The sequence below is a fragment of the Aspergillus homomorphus genome (genome assembly GCF_003184865.1).
Source record: "Aspergillus homomorphus CBS 101889 unplaced genomic scaffold BO97scaffold_2, whole genome shotgun sequence".
Lineage (NCBI taxonomy): Eukaryota > Fungi > Ascomycota > Eurotiomycetes > Eurotiales > Aspergillaceae > Aspergillus > Aspergillus homomorphus.
Window position 1 is genome coordinate 1,349,889 of NW_020291888.1, and position 18,531 is coordinate 1,368,419.

The 18,531-nt window shown below is 51.9% G+C and overlaps 5 protein-coding genes across 5 annotated transcripts; 2 read left to right on the top strand and 3 right to left on the bottom strand.

Moving 5' to 3' along the window:
- Positions 1–56: 56 nt before the first annotated feature.
- Positions 57–5,505, bottom strand: BO97DRAFT_382343 (ubiquitin-protein ligase RKR1). Its single transcript, XM_025693298.1, has 7 exons — positions 5,029–5,505; positions 4,567–4,960; positions 2,779–4,510; positions 1,877–2,724; positions 1,413–1,829; positions 689–1,362; positions 57–639 (listed from the first exon to the last, which is right to left on the bottom strand). The coding sequence occupies exons 1-7, from the start codon at positions 5,329–5,331 to the stop codon at positions 118–120; spliced, it is 4,890 nt and encodes a 1,629-aa protein (XP_025556230.1). The 5' UTR covers positions 5,332–5,505; the 3' UTR covers positions 57–117.
- Positions 5,506–5,661: 156 nt separating this feature from the next.
- BO97DRAFT_382345 (TFIIH/NER complex ATP-dependent 5'-3' DNA helicase subunit RAD3) lies at positions 5,662–8,590 on the top strand. The gene is made up of 4 exons (XM_025693299.1): positions 5,662–5,752; positions 5,832–6,288; positions 6,337–6,453; positions 6,515–8,590. Exons 1-4 carry the CDS (start codon positions 5,736–5,738, stop codon positions 8,339–8,341), a joined length of 2,418 nt encoding a protein of 805 aa, XP_025556231.1. The 5' UTR covers positions 5,662–5,735; the 3' UTR covers positions 8,342–8,590.
- A 1-nt stretch (position 8,591) lies between these two features.
- On the bottom strand, positions 8,592–14,112 carry BO97DRAFT_360755 (DNA-directed RNA polymerase I core subunit RPA190). Its single transcript, XM_025692372.1, has 4 exons — positions 13,867–14,112; positions 13,267–13,761; positions 10,424–13,193; positions 8,592–10,360 (listed from the first exon to the last, which is right to left on the bottom strand). The coding sequence occupies exons 1-4, from the start codon at positions 14,049–14,051 to the stop codon at positions 8,774–8,776; spliced, it is 5,037 nt and encodes a 1,678-aa protein (XP_025556232.1). The 5' UTR covers positions 14,052–14,112; the 3' UTR covers positions 8,592–8,773.
- A 216-nt stretch (positions 14,113–14,328) lies between these two features.
- BO97DRAFT_402627 (U4/U6-U5 snRNP complex subunit PRP3) lies at positions 14,329–16,312 on the top strand. The gene has a single exon (XM_025694550.1). The coding sequence runs from the start codon at positions 14,385–14,387 to the stop codon at positions 16,164–16,166; it is 1,782 nt and encodes a 593-aa protein (XP_025556233.1). The 5' UTR covers positions 14,329–14,384; the 3' UTR covers positions 16,167–16,312.
- Positions 16,313–18,512, bottom strand: BO97DRAFT_402628 (RNA-binding snoRNP assembly protein NAF1). The gene has a single exon (XM_025694551.1). The coding sequence runs from the start codon at positions 18,454–18,456 to the stop codon at positions 16,468–16,470; it is 1,989 nt and encodes a 662-aa protein (XP_025556234.1). The 5' UTR covers positions 18,457–18,512; the 3' UTR covers positions 16,313–16,467.
- Positions 18,513–18,531: the final 19 nt, after the last annotated feature.

Consider the following 18,531-nt stretch of genomic DNA (forward strand, 5'->3'; position numbering starts at 1 on the left):
ACCTAATACACAGGGAGGAACTTCTTGTGCTCGTGCAGAAACGATATTTAATGAATCTTCTATGTATACCAGTTTTACTACGATAAAGAAAGTCTATGTACAATCCTCCACAGCACCTCAGACGTAAACGAAGTTGTTCCGGCACAGCGGGCAGGTGCTCTGGTTACTGCTCTTGAACCACCGGAACAGACACACGGAATGGAACGTATTCTTACACGTCGCGCATTTTTTGTTGGGTGTCTGCATGTCTGTCGAAATGACGGAGTAGCAGATAGCACACTCGCTCTGGCCCTTGAGCGCACCTTGCACGTTCTTTCGGAACGCCAGCAGTCCGTCTACCATGCTTCCATTCGCAAACATGATCACACCCTGAATGGTCGTCAGCCAGTTCCTCCATTTTCTCTCGTCCACCAAGACTCGGCTCCGTCCCACTACCAATGCTGGCTGGAGCGGATAGGCAGGTGGGAGAGAGATCGAAAGTGACACTGGCGGCGAATCCTCGTCCACCGGGATGCTGGCGATGATCTCCGCGGTCTTGGGCGAGATCTTCACCTGCAGCGCACGCTCTTCATTAGGATCTTGAGTCAGGGTCCACGCAGTGACTCCTTGCAGTGATTCTTCAATCACAAGGGGTGAGATCTGAAAAGGGTAAGTGACAGCCTGCATAAATGGGTTCGAAAAGACATACATATTTCTCCGTCCAGGCTTCTACTGGCCCCTTGATGCGATTCTTCGTATCGATCCACCACCCTTTAGTCATGTTGGCCAGGTTCTTCAAGCACAAGAAGTATAAGTGAACGAGGAGCCATTGAATTTCCTTCTCGGCGGTCTCGGATTGGTCGGGTTCAAAAGAGCGAATATCAAACTTGGACACATCGACCATCTTGCCATGCGATTGCTGGAGGAAGTCAAACGTGAGATCCAGCAGCGGGTTCAGGCTCTCATTCTCTCGGATGCTAGCAACATAATTCTCCTGAACGGTGAGAGACGCGTTGACGAAGTGATCGAAGACTATCTTCCAGCTCAGCAGGTATGACCGTAGCTCGGTCCAAATCTTCTCGTCGCCGTAAGACTCATTGATTGAGTCTATGGTGGGTGCACCAAGCAGTAGAGACACGAGCTCATCCGGCAGGCGAACTGTCGACTTAGACAAAGCTACGTCGAAAGAAACCTGCTCCTGCACACTGGGAATGTACCGGTGAAGCAGAGTGTAGGCGGCCCGTTGTATAGCCCGACTTTGCGCCGTCAGGAGCGAGAAGACACTGCTAACGTCTTCCAGATTCTCGATCGGGATGGTCTTAACAAAGCGGCATAGTAGTCCTACCGTGATGTCTCGTGGATGATCAAAGGTCGTCGAAGGGTCTACACAAGTCAATCAACGTAGTTCAACACGCAAGACGCGATCGACTTACCGAATTTCCGCAGTGTTGAAGTCAAGCCGTTCACTAGCTTGGATTTCCGGTCCGACCATGCATCCTTCACATCGTCGTTACTCTCATCATCCTCCACGATTGACTGCAACTTGGCAAAGAGTCTGAAAGATGACAGGAACACAGGCAGGGCTTCATCACCGCCATTGGTGTCCCTCCAGGTTGCGTCGAGAATTTCTAGGCAATCCTCCCAGTGAGAACCATACATCTCTTTGATACATGGGAGTACAAATACCAGGGTCTGAAGGATTTCAGCCTTGAGACCAAGAGATACAGCCTCCGATTGGAGGCATTGAGTGAGGTGCTTGATCAGGAACATCAGACGCTGAGTTGGAATAGACGCTGCGACATCCTGCTCTCCAGCAAGCAAGAGATTAAGCAGCACCAACTTCCGCAAACCTATTGAGAATTAATACAGTCCGTAAAGAAGGTAAACTCATACTGACCTTCGTCGCTCTGATCCTGAGGCTTGAGTCCGGTAGAGTCTGCGACAAATTCGTTGCACAGCCGGGTACCGGCAGGGTTAGATAGGATTGCATGGCGCAAGGTAGCCACCCAAGCTGCCGATCGAATAGCGTTTGCTTTGCGCATGTCTCTGCAAAGTTGGGTCACCTCCGACGACGACTTCGTGCTGTTCGAAGAGTCGGTGGTACCTAGGATTTTCACGAATGCGACTCCGACATGAAGATCTATTGGAGCCAGGCTTTCCAAGCCTTCGAGCTTGTCAATCCAAAATGCAGAGAGGGTCAATGAGATGGTCGCGTCAACCCCAGCTGCACCCTTTTCTGGCGATCGAGCCCAGCCACTGATGACCTTCCAACCGTCGTTGACAATGTTCAGATACTCCTCCCTTTGCTCAGGAAGCGATATACCGCAAATCCCATTACAATTTTCGATGCTCAAGTCATCATCAATGAGCTGTACTGCCAGGGGAATGTTGTAGAACAAGGTCTCCAACTCATCCATGCCCAGATTCTTTACAAGGTCGAAAGAGGAAAGCACCCTGATAGTAAAATATGCCAATCTAAATGCTGACGAGCAATTGTTCGAATCCCGCGGGAGGCTATCATACCGCTGAGGTAGTGTGTCCGACAAAGTGCGATTGACAAGATGCACAGCACCACCGATTGGGCTGGTAATGGCAGTTGAAGGTCTAGGAGGAAGCTCAAGGAAGGGCCCTAAGGCATTCTGCCAGGACTCACGCGAGGGCAGGATATCCTTTGCGACCCTGCCAATCTCTTCTGCTTTAGTGTTCTGCAACAATTCTTCGGCGATGGTCACAAGCGATTCGATCCTAGACACTGTCAACCACTGTTCCTTTTGACCTCTGCTCCCTAGAAATACTCACGATAGCGACTGCTCGTTGACGTTGTCGAAACTGTGCTGTAAGATTTCAAAGCTTGATTTGCTGGCACTTGTCTCGCTAATGATTGATTCCTTCAAGGTTTGGGCTAAAGATTCCGCGATACTTGCCACATCTTCTGCAGATGACTCGGAAAGAAAGAGTAGTTTGCTGGTTAATTTCGAGCCGTGGGGTCCGTTTTGGAAGGACTGGAATGCCTGAGGAACCGCCCGCGCGACTTGAGAGAGGCCCTGCAATGTCTCAACCACTTTGTTCTCATCAGACAAGGCATCGATAACTGCTAGGAAAATGGTGTCTGTCACTCCTCCGTGCGAGGTCTCGTTCTGAAGCACTGCTATTACAATCGACCAATGCAAATCACTTCCATCGCAGGCCCGATTAACTGCTCGCATGATTAGCGAGATCAATCCACTCTTATCTTCCAGTTCCTGGAAATCCAGTGTGGAAAGTAGCTTCTGTACGGTGTGTGCATTCGAAGTCTCCGGGTCAAACTGAGCAACCCTCTCCAAGACCTTCTCGAAGCTGGAACCAAACCCATCCCAAGATCGGCACGACAAAATAATCGAGATAAGCCTGTCAGCAGAAGGTGACGACAAAAGCTCTGGCGCGTCGTCTTGAACAAAGCTCAACAGTGAATGAGAAGTTTTAGCGATAGGGGCAACCCTGAGTACAATTTGTTCGGCGACAGCTGCTGCTCCATATGGCTTGCCGTTCCTCGAGCGCAGGACCTCCAAGCAGCTATCAAGCAGCGGCAGGTTGGATCTGTTGAACACATCCGAAACTTCATTTTCACGGTCGGTTTCTTTTACTCGGACAAGCAAAGAGGCTTCCAAAGCGAGAAAACGCTCGGCTTGCGCGCAAACAGCGTCCTGGGAAGACTTGAAGTCCTTTGATTGCTCTGGGGAAGACAATTTGACAGCTTCAAGCAAGCTATCAGATAGCTCTCCCCAAATTTGCTCCAATACATGCTTGTAACCGTGCATTGTCAGCGCAAATAAGGCGTCTGTACAGATATTCCCTGCTGACTGAGTAGGCAGAGCCCATTGAGTCTGGTCTAACTCGGGCTTCACATATTGTACAATCAAAGGTCGGAGCCTTTGGCGCAACAAGGTTAATCCATCATCCTGGCCGAGACGGCTTAAAAGCCACATTACAGTTTCAATGTAAGCTTTCCAGCCGACTGCTCGGTTCTGTCGCGGTTCATCCCTTGAAATCAGACCCCCATGAAACGATTCTGTCAAAGCAAGCGCACTTGTCACTCCGAGATTGTTCTCGTCGGTTGGTTTTGACTCAACCTGCGCAAGAGTTCTCAGTGGAATAATTTGCAGTAGCTGGTGAACATTCGTCCAAAATGAACTTGCCCCACCCTGAGAACCCTTTTGGAGGTACTGAAGCAGTCTTTTGGAAGATAAGGACTTTCCGGAGTAATCTTCGGTCCACAGTTGAGGCCTTGCAGACGTTACGTGCAGGATTGTTTCAGAGAGCTCCGATGCAGAGCCTAGTTGACTACAATGCAGGGACTTGCCAATCAAAGCGGCACTGATGAGCTTCCAATCCAATTCCTCCGGTTGCTTAGAAACTGCGGTGCGGGTGAGTATGTATAGTGACCGACGCACAAAAGGATCGTCATGATACGACAAAGCCCACAGGGATTTACTTCCCAGAAGTGTCTCGATCGTGGGCGAGGCCTTCTCAAGATCCTCTTGCGCTGAGTTCCCTGGATTGATAAATATCAGCTAAAGTCTGAGCCGCCGACACCTGCAGTTTTCATACCAAGAATCCTGTTGAATAGCAGAATCGCGGTTGCAGCCACCCGTGCATATTTGGCTGCGGCGTCATCTGCCTTGACTGTCCTTTCATCGCTCAAGGTTTGTGGAGTCTGCTGAAGAATGACATCATCTACGAAGTCCAGAATGGAGGACTGGTAGATCTTCCATACACCACTCCTCTTCTCGTCGGTTGAGAACACTCGCGTAAAAGACTCGAGCGCAGCGCGATGAACTGGTCGATCATTGTCGTAGAGTCCCGCAAGCCATGCGCCAATGACTTTAGGTAGAAAACGAGCAATTCGCTTTCCGACTAGAGAAGCGATAGATCCTTGACTAGAGTGCGCTGTCTGCCTCACTCTCCGAGACAAATCAATCGATGCTCGTGGGTAGATTCTGACCTGCCGAGATACCGAACCACGATCAACCCGTTGCTCTAGTACGCATGTAAAGTCAAAAGTGTACCTACCCATGCTTCCAGGAACCCGTCATCTAGAGTACCACCGCGACTTTCAACGGCCAGAACGTAATCGCGCAAGTCTTCCAAGGCTTTCGTGCGAGTGACCTCATCCTTCTTCAGGAAGTTCTTGAATGCGATTGTCAACTGCGCCTCCGATATCCGGGATAGATCCGGAGGTTCAGTTACATATGTTAGCGACGATGGCTCCCTTCCTTGACTGGAAAATGCGCTTGAGAAGCCTCCAAATGAGCCAAATGTGCTAGCAGCGGCACGACTGCTGGAGGCTTGGGACTTGTATTTTTTGCCGCTCATGATAAAGTGGGGGATAGCGGGGTGTAAAGAAATGACGAAATGGGTGGTATGAAGGTGATAGACAGGAGATAGCAAGCCGATAGGTGCAGGCCAGAGATGTTAAAGCAGGCCTGCCGGGCACAACAAGGCAATATTTCACGCTGAAAAGTTCTTCACATCAACATGCCCCTGTCAATGAGGTTGTAGTTGACATTGTCTTCATCTCAAATCCAGCGGCATGGATTACATTATCGGCGTCCCTATCGGGAGCTTCACGTGACTTGGTGTCATCGATCGCCCGATTGGGCAAAAGCCGGCGCGGTCACTCTAGAAGAAGAGGCAAAAGATAGTACCTAGTGACGGAGAGAAGAGCTTTGGTTAGCTTCCCTCCTCTCTCGTCGCGAGCACACCGCGCCTCCGTCACGATGAAGTTCTTCATTGAGTAAGCTCAAATAGCGTCTCAGCCCTCTTCCACAACTGACAGAAGCAAGCTGCTAATCTGAATCTTATCCAACGTCCAGTGATCTCCCCGTCCTCTTCCCTTATCCTCGTATCTATCCCGAACAATATGCCTACATGTGTGATCTTAAAAAGAGCCTCGATGCCGGGGGCCACTGTGTCCTGGAGATGCCTTCGGGTACGGGAAAAACGGTCTCGCTGCTATCGTTAATCGTGGCGTATCAGCAGCACTATCCCGAGCACAGGAAGCTCGTCTACTGCTCGCGAACGATGTCCGAGATCGAAAAGGCCCTGGCCGAGTTGAAAGCCTTGATGAGCTTCCGCACTAAAGAGCTTGGATATACTGAAGACTTCCGCGCGCTCGGATTAACCAGTCGAAAGAACCTGTGCCTGCATCCGTCGGTCAAGCGGGAAAAGAGCGGTACAGTGGTCGATGCAAGGTGCCGGAGCTTAACTGCAGGGTTCGTTAAGGAAAAGAAAGAGCGGGGTGAGGATGTTGAGCTATGCGTATATCACGAGGTACATGATCTCCTTACAGGGTCGCGACAGTATGCTGAAACTTTGCAGAACCTCGACCTCCTCGAACCGCATAACCTAGTACCTCCGGGTGTCTTCACCCTTGATGGGTTAAGCAAGTACGGTGAAGAACACAAGCAATGCCCTTACTTCTCGGCCCGTCGCATGGTTTGTCTTCTGAATGCCTTGAGAGTATGAAGCCACAATCTGATTCTCGTCTCGCCTATAGATGCCCTTCTGCAACGTTATCATATATTCCTACCACTATCTCCTCGACCCGAAGATCGCCGAAAGGGTATCCAAGGAGCTCTCCAAAGACTGCATAATCGTATTCGATGAGGCTCACAACATCGACAACGTCTGCATTGAGTCCCTGAGTATCGACTTGACTGAGGACTCACTGCGGAAGGCCACACGCGGCGCGAACAACCTCGAACGCAAGATCAGTGAGATGAAAAGCTCGGATGCTGAAAAGCTCCAGAACGAATACACGAAGCTGGTTGAAGGTCTCCGAGAGGCAGAGCAAGCTAGAGAGGAGGATCAGTTCATTTCAAACCCTGTCCTCCCGGATGACTTGCTCAAGGAAGCTGTGCCAGGAAACATCCGCCGAGCTGAACACTTCGTCACCTTTCTCAAGCGGTTCATTGAATATCTGAAGACCCGCATGAAAGTCACACACACTATTTCTGAAACACCCTTATCATTCTTGACGCACGTCAAGGATCTTACATATATCGAGCGAAAGCCATTGCGATTCTGCGCCGAGCGCTTAACATCACTTGTGCGCACCCTCGAACTCATCAATATAGAAGACTATCAACCACTTCAAGAGGTTGCCACTTTTGCTACCTTAGTCTCTACATACGAAAAGGGCTTTCTCTTGATATTGGAGCCTTTTGAGTCGGAGGCAGCCACAGTGCCTAATCCTGTGCTACACTTCACTTGTTTAGATGCAGCTATTGCAATCAAACCGGTCTTCGATCGGTTCAGGTCCGTCATCATCACATCTGGTACTCTATCGCCCCTCGAGATGTACCCTAAGATGCTAGGCTTCGAAACTGTCCTGCAAGAGTCATACAGCATGACCCTTGCGCGACGATCCTTCCTACCCATGATCGTCACCCGCGGATCTGACCAAGCCCAAATCTCCTCCTCGTTCCAGATCCGCAATGACCCCGGTGTCGTGCGCAACTACGGAAACATGGTTCTGGAGTTTGCCCGCATCACCCCCGATGGTATCGTCGTCTTCTTTCCGTCCTACCTCTACATGGAATCCATCATCAGCATGTGGCAGGGCATGGGTATCCTGGATTCCATCTGGAACTACAAGTTAATTCTCGTCGAGACCCCCGATGCACAAGAATCCTCTCTAGCACTGGAGACCTACCGCACGGCGTGCTGCAACGGCCGCGGGGCTCTCCTCTTCTGTGTCGCTCGAGGCAAAGTCTCCGAGGGTATTGATTTCGACCACCACTACGGCCGCGCAGTGATCAACATCGGCGTCCCCTTCCAGTACACCGAGTCCCGCATTCTGAAAGCCCGCCTCGAGTTCCTTCGCGAGAACTACCGCATCCGGGAAAACGAGTTCCTGTCCTTCGACGCCATGCGACACGCCGCGCAGTGTCTGGGTCGTGTCCTCCGTGGCAAGGACGATTACGGAGTCATGGTCCTGGCCGACCGTCGCTTCCAGAAGAAACGCAATCAACTGCCCAAGTGGATCAGTCAGGCCATGTTGGAGAGCGAGACCAACCTCAGCACGGACATGGCCGTAGCCACCGCGAAGAACTTCCTGCGGACGATGGCCCAGCCGTTCAAGGCCAGGGATCAAGAGGGTATCTCAACGTGGAGCATAGCGGACCTAGAGAAGCATCGCGAGAAGCAGATGCTCGAGGAGGAGAGGATGCGGCGAGAGGAAGAGCTGACCAATGCCCGGGCCGCGAATGGAGGCTATTATGGTAGTGGTGGTGGCGGCGGCGGCGGCGGTGCTGCCGCTCCGCCTGACGATGAGTTTGATGATGACATTGATGAAGATCTTATGATGTTGGACGCTCAGTGATTGTTCGCAGGCGCGCCCACTGGTTTCCTTTGCCATACGACACCTTGACTTATTTGGGAAGTTCTGTTTACCCCTTGTTTTCGGTCAGGACAATACTTGCATAGATTGCATGATACCACGGTTGGTTCGGTGTTGAAAAGGTTGACAATGTACAATACGGCGCAGTCAATAATGTGGGAAACGACGTTAGAAAACCGACATACTTCGCCAATCCTGTTTTTCCTGGTCAAAAGTTCAGACTATTTATTGAATGCTATTCTTAAGAAATAATAAGAAGGACTTTTTCTTATTCCGCTGAAAGACAACTCCAGAAATCGTTGGACACGTCAGAGACACGACGAAAGAAACAGGAAGAAGTGCGTAGAGTACATTAATTCAGATAGACAAGCATATACAACGAGAAGGATTGCACGCGGGGAACGATGGGATTGTCTAGGCCACAGGGGCAAGGACATCGAATGCACCCGTACCAACAGTTCCGGTACGACCAACAACGATACGGGCACTAGGACTCTTAAGGTTGTCGAAGTCCCTCTCGACGACAGCCTCCTTGAGGTACCCAACCGTCGTCTCGAAACTCATCTTAGCCAGCGGAGAGGAGCTGTCCTTGACCAGACCGTTACGGTTGAAGGGCCGGAAGCCACCAGACTGGGTCATCACGTCACCAATCAGGTTCAGGTGGCGGTTGTCGACAGAGATACTGTGGCCCTCGAAAACGTCGGACATTTCGCGGACAATAGAGGCACGGGCGGCCTCAACACCGTAGAGAGTAAGCATGTGGTGAATCGAGTTGGTGTAGAGGGAGTGGGGCTTGATGATGTCCTGGTAGTCGCGCATGGCAAGCAGGTTCACACCTTCCGTGATGACACAGGCAGGTTCGCCCTTGACCGGATCTGCCGCCACAAAAGTGCAGTTGCCGAGGCCGGGAATAGACTGAATGACTGCGGTGCGAGCGGCGTCCTCGACCAAAGGCAAGAGCAGAAGCTTGGGAGTATCGATGTCGTACTGAAGCTGGATGGTGCAAGATCCGCCCTTCTTGGGGTTGAACTTGAATTGCGTGACTTCTCCGTACTTGTTCTTGATGTCTTCCTCGCGCAGCTTGGCGTCCTTGCTCTGGTCTTCGGACTCGTCATCGGAGGCATCATCCATCTCGACATCACGCTTCTGGCGCGTGTTGTCGACCTCGTCGTCCTCGTCGTCATCCACGGCATCCTGCTGACGCACCATATTCGCCTCTTCGTCCTCGGGACCTTCATAAGAGACTTGGTTGTTGCGGTTCTGGTTGCCCCGTGCCCGCTTGGCGTCGTCCTCGTCGTCTTCGACATCATCGTCCATCGGCTCCTCTTCAGCATCCCTGCCGCTAGGGGCATCCTGGACTGTGCCAACGGAAACACCAATCTCAGGTTGAGCAGTCGAGAACTTCTTCAAGGTCTTCTCCTCGTTACGCTTCTTGAGCTCAGCCTTGGTAAGTTTCACGAGTCTTGGGATGAACTTATTCTGCAGAGCGTTCTGCACGTCCTTAGCCGTAATAGCATACTCAGCAGTGTATTCCTCCGGGGGGAAGAATGAGATGTTGATGTCGTATATCTTGGCCTTCATGCTGCCGGAGGAGACTCTTTCCTTAATCTGAACCTTGTCAACAACCTCCGCGATGCTGAGCTTGCTGATAGCTTTAGCGAATCTTTCGGAATGTTCCTTGGACAGCTCTTCGTTCAGAATCAATGTCATGGTAGGGGTCATGATGTGAGCACTAGCAGTCATGACGATTTCACGAAGACGGGGAATACCGAGCGTCACGTTCTTAGCAGAGTGACCAGCCAAGTGGAAAGTGTTCAAGGTCATCTGTGTTGAGGGTTCACCAATAGATTGACCAGCCACAATACCAACGGCCTCACCCGGGTCAACGACAGACTTCATGTACTTCATGTTCATCAGGGTGTTGAATGACTTCTTGGTGATGACACCCTCGATGCTCTTCTTCTTGTCTCTGAGCAGACCATCCGGGTTGGCATCCTCGTACTATGATAATATATGAGTCAGTCTTACGAAGCAATAGCCCATTTGTTTGCAAAGGACACTTACCTTCTTGAGCGCTTGCGAGAATGCTTCAGAGATACTGCCCAGATTACCTCCAGGGTGATAGAGCGAAAGGACAGGGTCCATAGCGTCGACCTTGCCTGTCTTCCGGACCTTCTTAATAGCATCCTTGTGCCAATTGACAACCTCCTCCTTCTCCAAGCCATGGAAATCGCTAGTCAAGTTGACCTGAGACATGATAGAAAGGTAATTCGATGCCAGGAAGTCGAAGTCCTTCAGGTGAACTTGCTTGGTAATATCCAAGCCATCCTCACCGTACAGGAACTGAACAACGGATCCGTCCGAAGCCTCACGGACCGAAGTATCATACTCCGCCCTCAGGCCTTCCATTCCCTTAATCAAACAGCGCTGCAGATAACCGGATCTGGAGGTCTTGACGGCAGTATCAATCAAACCCTCACGACCAGCCATGGCGTGGAAGTAGTATTCCTGGGGCTTAATACCGGTCAAGAAACGACCACACACGTAACCACCGGCCATGGGATTCGTATCGAACGCTCGGAAAGACGGCAGTGTCTTACCGCTGACCATGACGGGTACACGGCGACCTTCCAAAACCTGCTGTCCGAGGTTGCAAGAAATCAGGTTGGCGTTGACGCTAGAACCCTTGGCTCCTGATATTGTCATCGACTGCATCTGGTTCCAAGGGAATGGCTTAACGAGACCTCCGGGAAGGCAGGCCTTGGTAATTTCAGTCGAGAGCTTCGCAGTACGAGCATTAGAGACACTATCGAGACCGCTCTGCTTCTCATCATCGCGAAGAACTTCCTCCATACGACGGTTCAACTCGGCATCTTGATCGGCACCTGGAGCCTCGTCGAGTGTAACATACTTCAGTGCAACCTCACGACCGATGGCGGCAGCCTCGCTAATCTTCTCCCTGCGTACGCGATCACCCTCCTTGGTCAAGCGAAGATCATCAATGCCGCAAGTAAAGGCGCGCATATTCAAGAACCTAGTCAAAAGACGTCCTAGAATACTTATCAATCGACCCGCAATGGTGTGTCCGTAGATTTCGTGAATAGCATCAACCAGACCGCCAGCAGTAGGACCAATTTGCTTTTTGTCGAGGATACCGCAGAGCAACTCTCCGTCCTTGAAGATCACTGTGCCTTCTTCATTACCCTCACCCCAGCGGTCACCAGGCGTCGAGGACTTGCTCTTCAAATTGAGGCCGGCTCTACCGGGAGGCATAATGTTCTTGAGAATGGTTGTGATAACTTGTTTGCCAGTCCAGAGAGGCTTGGGTCGAATTACTGCCGGACCAATGAGCTGAATCCGGTCGGTAATTGTGTGAGAATTCTCGGGTCTGAGGCAGCTGTACAAGAGCTCGTGATAATCCTCCTCATCGAAAAAGCTGTCTCGGCACGTGAACCAGGTGCTCATGGAAATGTGGTCCTGAATCAGTCCACGCAGAGGCTTGCCAGACGTTGCGACAAGGTATTGATGATCTGCGTCCGCAAGCATCATAGCTTCCGATCGGGCAAGTTCGTTCTGAGGGAAGTGCATGTTCATCTCGTCACCATCGAAATCCGCGTTGTAGGTATTGCAGTTAGCGTAGTGCATGCGAATGGTTCTTTCGTTGGGAAGAACGCGAGCTTTGTGACCCATGATAGACGGCTTGTGGAGGGTAGGCTGACGGTTCATCAACACAACGTCTCCAGTCGTAAGATGGCGGTAGACTTTCTTGTTGCGAGATCCCTTCATACGCCAGTTTGAGGGCGCAAGCAACTGGTTAGCCAGCGCGGTACGCTCATCCAAGCTCTTGAACTTAAGGTTAGTGACCTGGCCCAATTCATTCTCGATGGCAGAAGCACCGGGGTATTTGTCGGGACCATTGATGACGGCTTGTTTCATCTCCCAAAAGTTGTGGTTGGTCACTGGCTCGGGATAAGTCAACTTCTTAGCGAAAACCATAGGGACACCGATCTCATTGGTTTCGATGTTTGGGTCGGGAGAGATGACACTCCGAGCAGCAAAGTTGACACGCTTGCCCATCATGTTCTTCCGGAAGAGACCTTCCTTCTTTTCCAGGATCTGCTTGATACCATTGGGTCCGGCTGCAGCAGCTGGACCTGCAGATGCATTTCGGTCGCGGTCAATAAGTCCGTTCACAGTGTCCTGCAGTTGAACGATGGAGTGAAGCAGATCGCGGTAATCGCGGACTCGCATGGCAGCGCTAGAGCTGCTGCTTTGCCTTTCCTTGCTGATCTGGTTGATGATGTCGCAGTTCTTCAGAATATTCGAGAATATGGTATTTTGCTGAGCCTCCAAGATAGCACCAGCTCCTTGCTGTGCAGCGGGACGATATCTGTTTGGCGGCACCAGGATGTTCTTGATGAAGAACATGTCTGCGCTGACTCGCGATTCCTTCTTAGGCAATGGTCGAGAGTTGTACACAAGGCTCAGGATCTCTGCTTCCTTCTCAAAGAGCAGAGTCAATGCGGCATGGACTTCAGGAGAAGGCATGTATTGCTGGCTTTCCCCGGCAACCTGTTTCTTGTTCTCGAGTTCGGTAACGACGGCATTACCACGAGCAACTTCCTCCTCGGCCCCATGGACCTGAGACGCGGTGTCAGAAGCCCCATCTCCCAGTGCCTCCTTTTCCTTGCTGTTGAACTTTTGAGCCTGCTGGAGAAGAATCAAAGAGTTGGGTGCTTGGAATCCAGCTTGCAGCATAGCGTGTCTGGATTTCTCAGGGAGAGGCTTGCGGAAAACCTTCGAGAACTTATCTTTCCGGTAAGAGGGAGAGATACTACAAATCGGTATGAGTCAGGCGAAGTCCGGCAGGAAGTAAAAGTGTGGATAGGATGGATGTGAAGACGTACCCACTGCAGCTGGCGCACTTGCTCGGTGAGCCGATAGCCTTCATAAACTCTCTGACAAGGAACCGGCGCTGTTCCGCAGCCAATGGGTTCTTTGCACCAGCCATCAGACCCTTAAGTCTTCCATCTGCTTGCGCTTGTCGGATGCATTTCTTGACGTAGGAGGTTCTGCGAGCCATCTTATCATCATCATCCTCATCCTCATCGCTGGATCCTTCGCCGTCTTTAGCGGCCTTCCTCTTGTTACCCGTGGTGGAATAAGCCATTGTATCGATAACAGCAACCTCGTCGACCAGACCATACTGCAACAATCGCAATTTGCAGGCATATGTATTGATTTCGAAGCGAGACAATTGGAAGCGATGGCAGTAGACACATTGCGCCTTCAAGAGACGGTACATCTGTTCGAAATGGGTGGGATTATACACACGAACTGGCAGCTCGACGTGACCAGAATGGCCAGTGCAAGACCACGAAGACTGACGACATGTTGTGCAACTGATTATTACTGTCAGTTCGAGCCCCGCGTTCGTCGTACATCTTTGGAAATCGACATAACAAAGTCGAGGGGAAAGTGATAAAAGACAAGATCAATAGACTTACACATGGTCACCCCAGGCACCAAGAGCTGGATCGTAGAGACCGCCGGGGACAGGATTGTTGAAGGAATCCAGCGCCGGGGTGTTCTGGATTCGCTTTACAGAGAGAGCTTTGATGTCTTCATCAGTGTAGACGCCAAAGTCAATCCCCGCGATGGTGGAAGCCACCGGTCGTGCGAAGGTCGCCATGATATCCCCCTGCAGCTCTCGGAGCAACGGGTGGTGCGAATCCTTCGTCCTTGTGTGGCTGCTGGCCTGGGGATCGAAAAGCGGGTTCGTCGGCCGCGACGATGCGAAAAAGTTGCACCCAACTTTTTTTCTGCCGTGCGGCACCGCCTCGCGGAAGGCCCACTCCACGTCTTCTGCATTGCCCGGCCCCGTGATTTGAGTCCCATTCTGGCTCGGTCTTGCAGTAGCCCGTCCGCCGCTCATCGAGCTTCTCCGGTCTCGCTTTCTCAGCTATCACCTGCTTTGTTGCTATTTCAAAACCCGTGTCTAGAGAGTCCCTTCACCTCGCTCTCTATGGCGGACTCCTCAGGAAATGCGCTAAAGCGCCCTCACCCACAGGATGATCAAGACAACACCCAAAAGAGACCTCGTTCCAATCATGGTTCGCCCGCGCCCGCGAAAGCAGCGCCTGCCTCGGGCAAGCTCGACATTGAAAAGATGGTAGCAGAAGCCAAGGCGAAAGCAGAGGCAGTGCGTGCTAGACTTCAAGCAGCGAAGGGCATCGCGCCCTCCCCTTCGCCAGCTGCATCGAGTCCGAGCCCAACACCACCGGCGGCCAGCTCTGCGATGTCCAGGCTAGAACAGATGAAAGCTCGAGTCGCTGCTGCTACCGGAAGAGCCAACGCTACAGCCCAGCAACGAATTGTGCCTACACCTGCTCCTCAAGCCCCTCCACCCCCACCTCCTTTCGAAGACGACGATGATGGCTCGTCACGCGCACGCGGTGGTCTCGATGTCGGTCTCCACCCTGCGCTGTTATCGGATACAATTGAGTTTAGGGGTGGTAAAGGACGACAATCGATACAATCGAAGAACCGTAAGACTGAGTCTTCGGTTACGGCAGGGCGGGCTGATCGAGCCGGTCTTGATCTCTCGGGGCCATCCTTGGAGGAGATAAAGAACAACCCATATTTTGATCCGAATCTTGGCCCCAAGGCTACGATTGCGAAGCCACGCCAATCCCGGCAGCTTATCTTCAATCAAAAAGGCAAATATATACAGCAGGCGGCTGCTCTACGTCGGCAGGCTCAGCTAGAAGCTATGAAGAAGCGGATTGCGGAAAGAGCACGACAGGCTGGTATCGACGAAGATTTAGATGTCGAGAAGGGCTTCCTAGTACCAGCTCCTCCTGCGATTGAATGGTGGGATGAGGGTTTGGTGGACGGCGAGGACTACTCGGCTATCGAAGACGAGCAGAAGCTCAAGATTGACACTCCGGATTCTATCATCACGCAATACGTTCAACATCCTGTCCTCCTCGAGCCTCCACAGGAGAAGCTTGTTCCACAACAAAAGCCCATGTACCTCACACCGAAGGAACAGGCGAAGATTCGTCGCCAGCGACGAATGGCGGATCTGAAGGAGCAACAAGCGAAAATTAGGCTGGGCCTTGAGCCGGCTCCCCCACCTAAGGTTAAGAAATCAAATCTGATGCGGGTGCTGGGTGAACAAGCGGTCAAAGACCCTACCGCTGTTGAAGCACGCGTCAACCGAGAGATAGCGGAACGTAAGGAGAAGCACGAGGCTGCCAACGCAGAGCGCAAATTGACGAAAGAGGAACGACGCGAAAAGCTCGCTCAGCAGCAAGAGGCTGATGCGGAGCGCGGTGTGTTGATGTCGGTCTATCGTATCGACACTCTCGCCAATGGACGAAACCGTTTTAAGATCAGCAAGAATGCTGAACAGAATGCCCTCACTGGGGTTTGTGTCATGCATCCTCGATTCAACCTGGTCATTGTCGAGGGAGGTGCTCATTCGATCAACAACTACAGGAAACTAATGCTGAACCGTATTGACTGGACGGAAAATGCGGGCCCTGGAGCTGTGCGGGAGGGTAACCGCGAAGCTCAGGCATCATGGCTAGCTGCCGAGGACGAACAAACAGGAGAACTGAAAGATCTTAGCCATAATACCTGCGAATTGCTGTGGGAGGGTCAGGTCAAAGCCCGAGCATTCCGGAAGTGGTTAGGTGCACGCATTTGCGAGACAGATACACAAGCCAAAGATGTCTTGGCTCGAGCGAAGCTGGAGAGTTTTTGGGCGTTGGCGAAGAGTGCCAAGCAGAGCGAGTCATAGGAATCTTTTTTTTTTCTGGATTTGAGAAGCACGACGCCATGATCTTGGATCGTGGTGAATCACGAAAGTGCTATGCCAGTGACGTGTATAATTAGAACTCATACCTTACTCATGATATTCAGACCGATGAAGTCTGCACACTGTACATATTCAAAGACGCTACAGAATAAACGGTGGTGGACGTATGTAACAACTTTTATTTACCCACGCCATAAAATGAATAGCCCAAGAATCCTAGTGGTGAACCTAAACCCCATATATCTGAATAGAAACGAAAGAGCAAACAAAAGACGAGGCAAGATCATTGACGAGGAGGACCTTGTTGATTGTTGCTCAGTTGCCGCAGTAAATCCAACTGGGCCTTGACCTGGTCAAAGTTCATGGTAGGAGCCTGTGCCTGTGATTGTTGTCCCGGAGCCTGTTGCTGCTGCTGTAATTGTTGCTGTTGCTGAAGGGCAGCGATGAGTAAAGGATTAATTTGCATATTGGGGGGAAGCTGCTGGTATGGGTTATGTTGTTGATAGGCCTGCTGGAAAGGGACCTGGAAATTGAACGGTGCCGGTACAGCTCCCTGAGTGTATGGCTGAGACTGCTGCTGCTGCTGTTGCTGCGGGAAGGCAAACGCGGGATATTGCTGGGGCAAGCCGTAGGCATTGGGTTGATGGCCAGCGTACATTGGCTGCTGGGGATAGGTAGGATGTTGGTGTTGGGTCTGAGGTTGAGACTGGGGTTGAGTACCCTGCGTCTGTTGCTGATAGTATGAAGAACGGTCACGGTGCTCGTGAGCATCGCGGGATCCTGCACCAGCTCCTCCGCGGCCACGACCAGGGCGACCGCGGTCAGATCCACGACCTCGGCCCCGGCCACCACGGAAACCCGAGTTGTTCCTGCTATGGCCAGGGGGACCATCTGCTTCGATCGGTGCCTCCTGCTGGCGCATCATCTCGTGCAGGTTCTTCGGGCGGGCAAGAGGCGTATAGCCATCGTCCGCCGGAGTATCGTCGTAATTCAGTTCGCTGTGGCTAAGTTTCGAAGGGCCCGGGGGCCCTCGCTTGGCTCTTGCAGAGTCGCTCTTGCCCTCCTTGTTCTTCTGGCGCTCCTGCTTCACCTTGCGCTTGTACTCGGCTTCTGCCTCGTCATCGGAGAACTCGACCTCATCCTCGCCAACCTCCTCGTCATGATAATTCGAGGCATCGCTGCCCTTAATACCCTTGAGGGGTTGGGTGAAAACGAAGGTCGAGTGTGCTTCGACGTAATAAATCGTCTTGCCCTGCGTAATTCCATGCTGCTCTACTGCGGCTGCCGTCGGGAAACGGACCGCATACAGCGGATTCTCAACTCTTCCAAGCGTCTCAGCCACTACGCCAGCGATAGTGCGGTCCTCCAGGCATAGCAAGGAACCAGACTCGAGCACCTGATATTCTCCAGAGGTGTTTGCCACAATCAGAATGGTGTTTTCGACGATGGTTTCCACCTGCCCGAGGAGCACAATTTTCATATCCGGAGAGATGGTAAGGTCAGGGATGGGCAGAAGCTCCTCTGGAAGCTCGTTCGCAGTCTTCAGCTGGCTGCCCGGTTTACCTTTCCCATCACCTTCGTCGTCAGAGCCAAGCTCTGCTTGCATTAAAATGCGCGCTTGTTCCTCGGGGCTCAGAATCGGGTAGTCTTCGTCGTCGTCGCTGTCATCGGAGGAATCTGTTGAGGAATCATCGGAAGAAGATTCGTATGGTGATGAGTCAATTTCCCATTCGGGGTGCTCCTCATCCTGCTCCTCCTCTGCCTCCGGGGCAGCATTTGTTGCAGATCCTTCTTCGCGTCCGTGAGGCTCTCCGTCGCCGAGTGTCTCCTTATCCAGCTCCATGGCTTCATGCTGCATGCCGGCGAGTTGTTGGGTGGCCGTCTCTGAAGCACCAGACTCAGCCATGGCAGATGTAGACTGGTCGCCGTTGGATGCAGAGGCGTCTTGTGGTTGACTGGGCTTGTTCTCGGCCGGGCTAGTCTCTTGATCATTGTCGTTGACGAGACTCAATCCTGGAATTGGGAGATGAGATGTGGCAGATGCAGCCGGGTCGCTTGTTGGGGCATCTGTAGAGTCTTTCTTATCATTGCTTTCATTGCTGGCCACTGGGGTTCCTGCATTTAGAGGGGTGTTGTAGAAATCACTCCCATCATCTGCTGGGGTTAAAGCAATGGGTGGCGTATCGTTCATGCAGGGCTTCTTGGCTAGAGGACCTTCGCTGTGGTCTTCTAAATGGCCCAAGGGCTGAGCAAGAGGCTGATTGTCACTCATTCTGATCTCTGCGGGAAAATTCTCCTGAAATAAGACAATCTCCCTTTGTCCAGAAGTGATTGTACATGTGGAAGC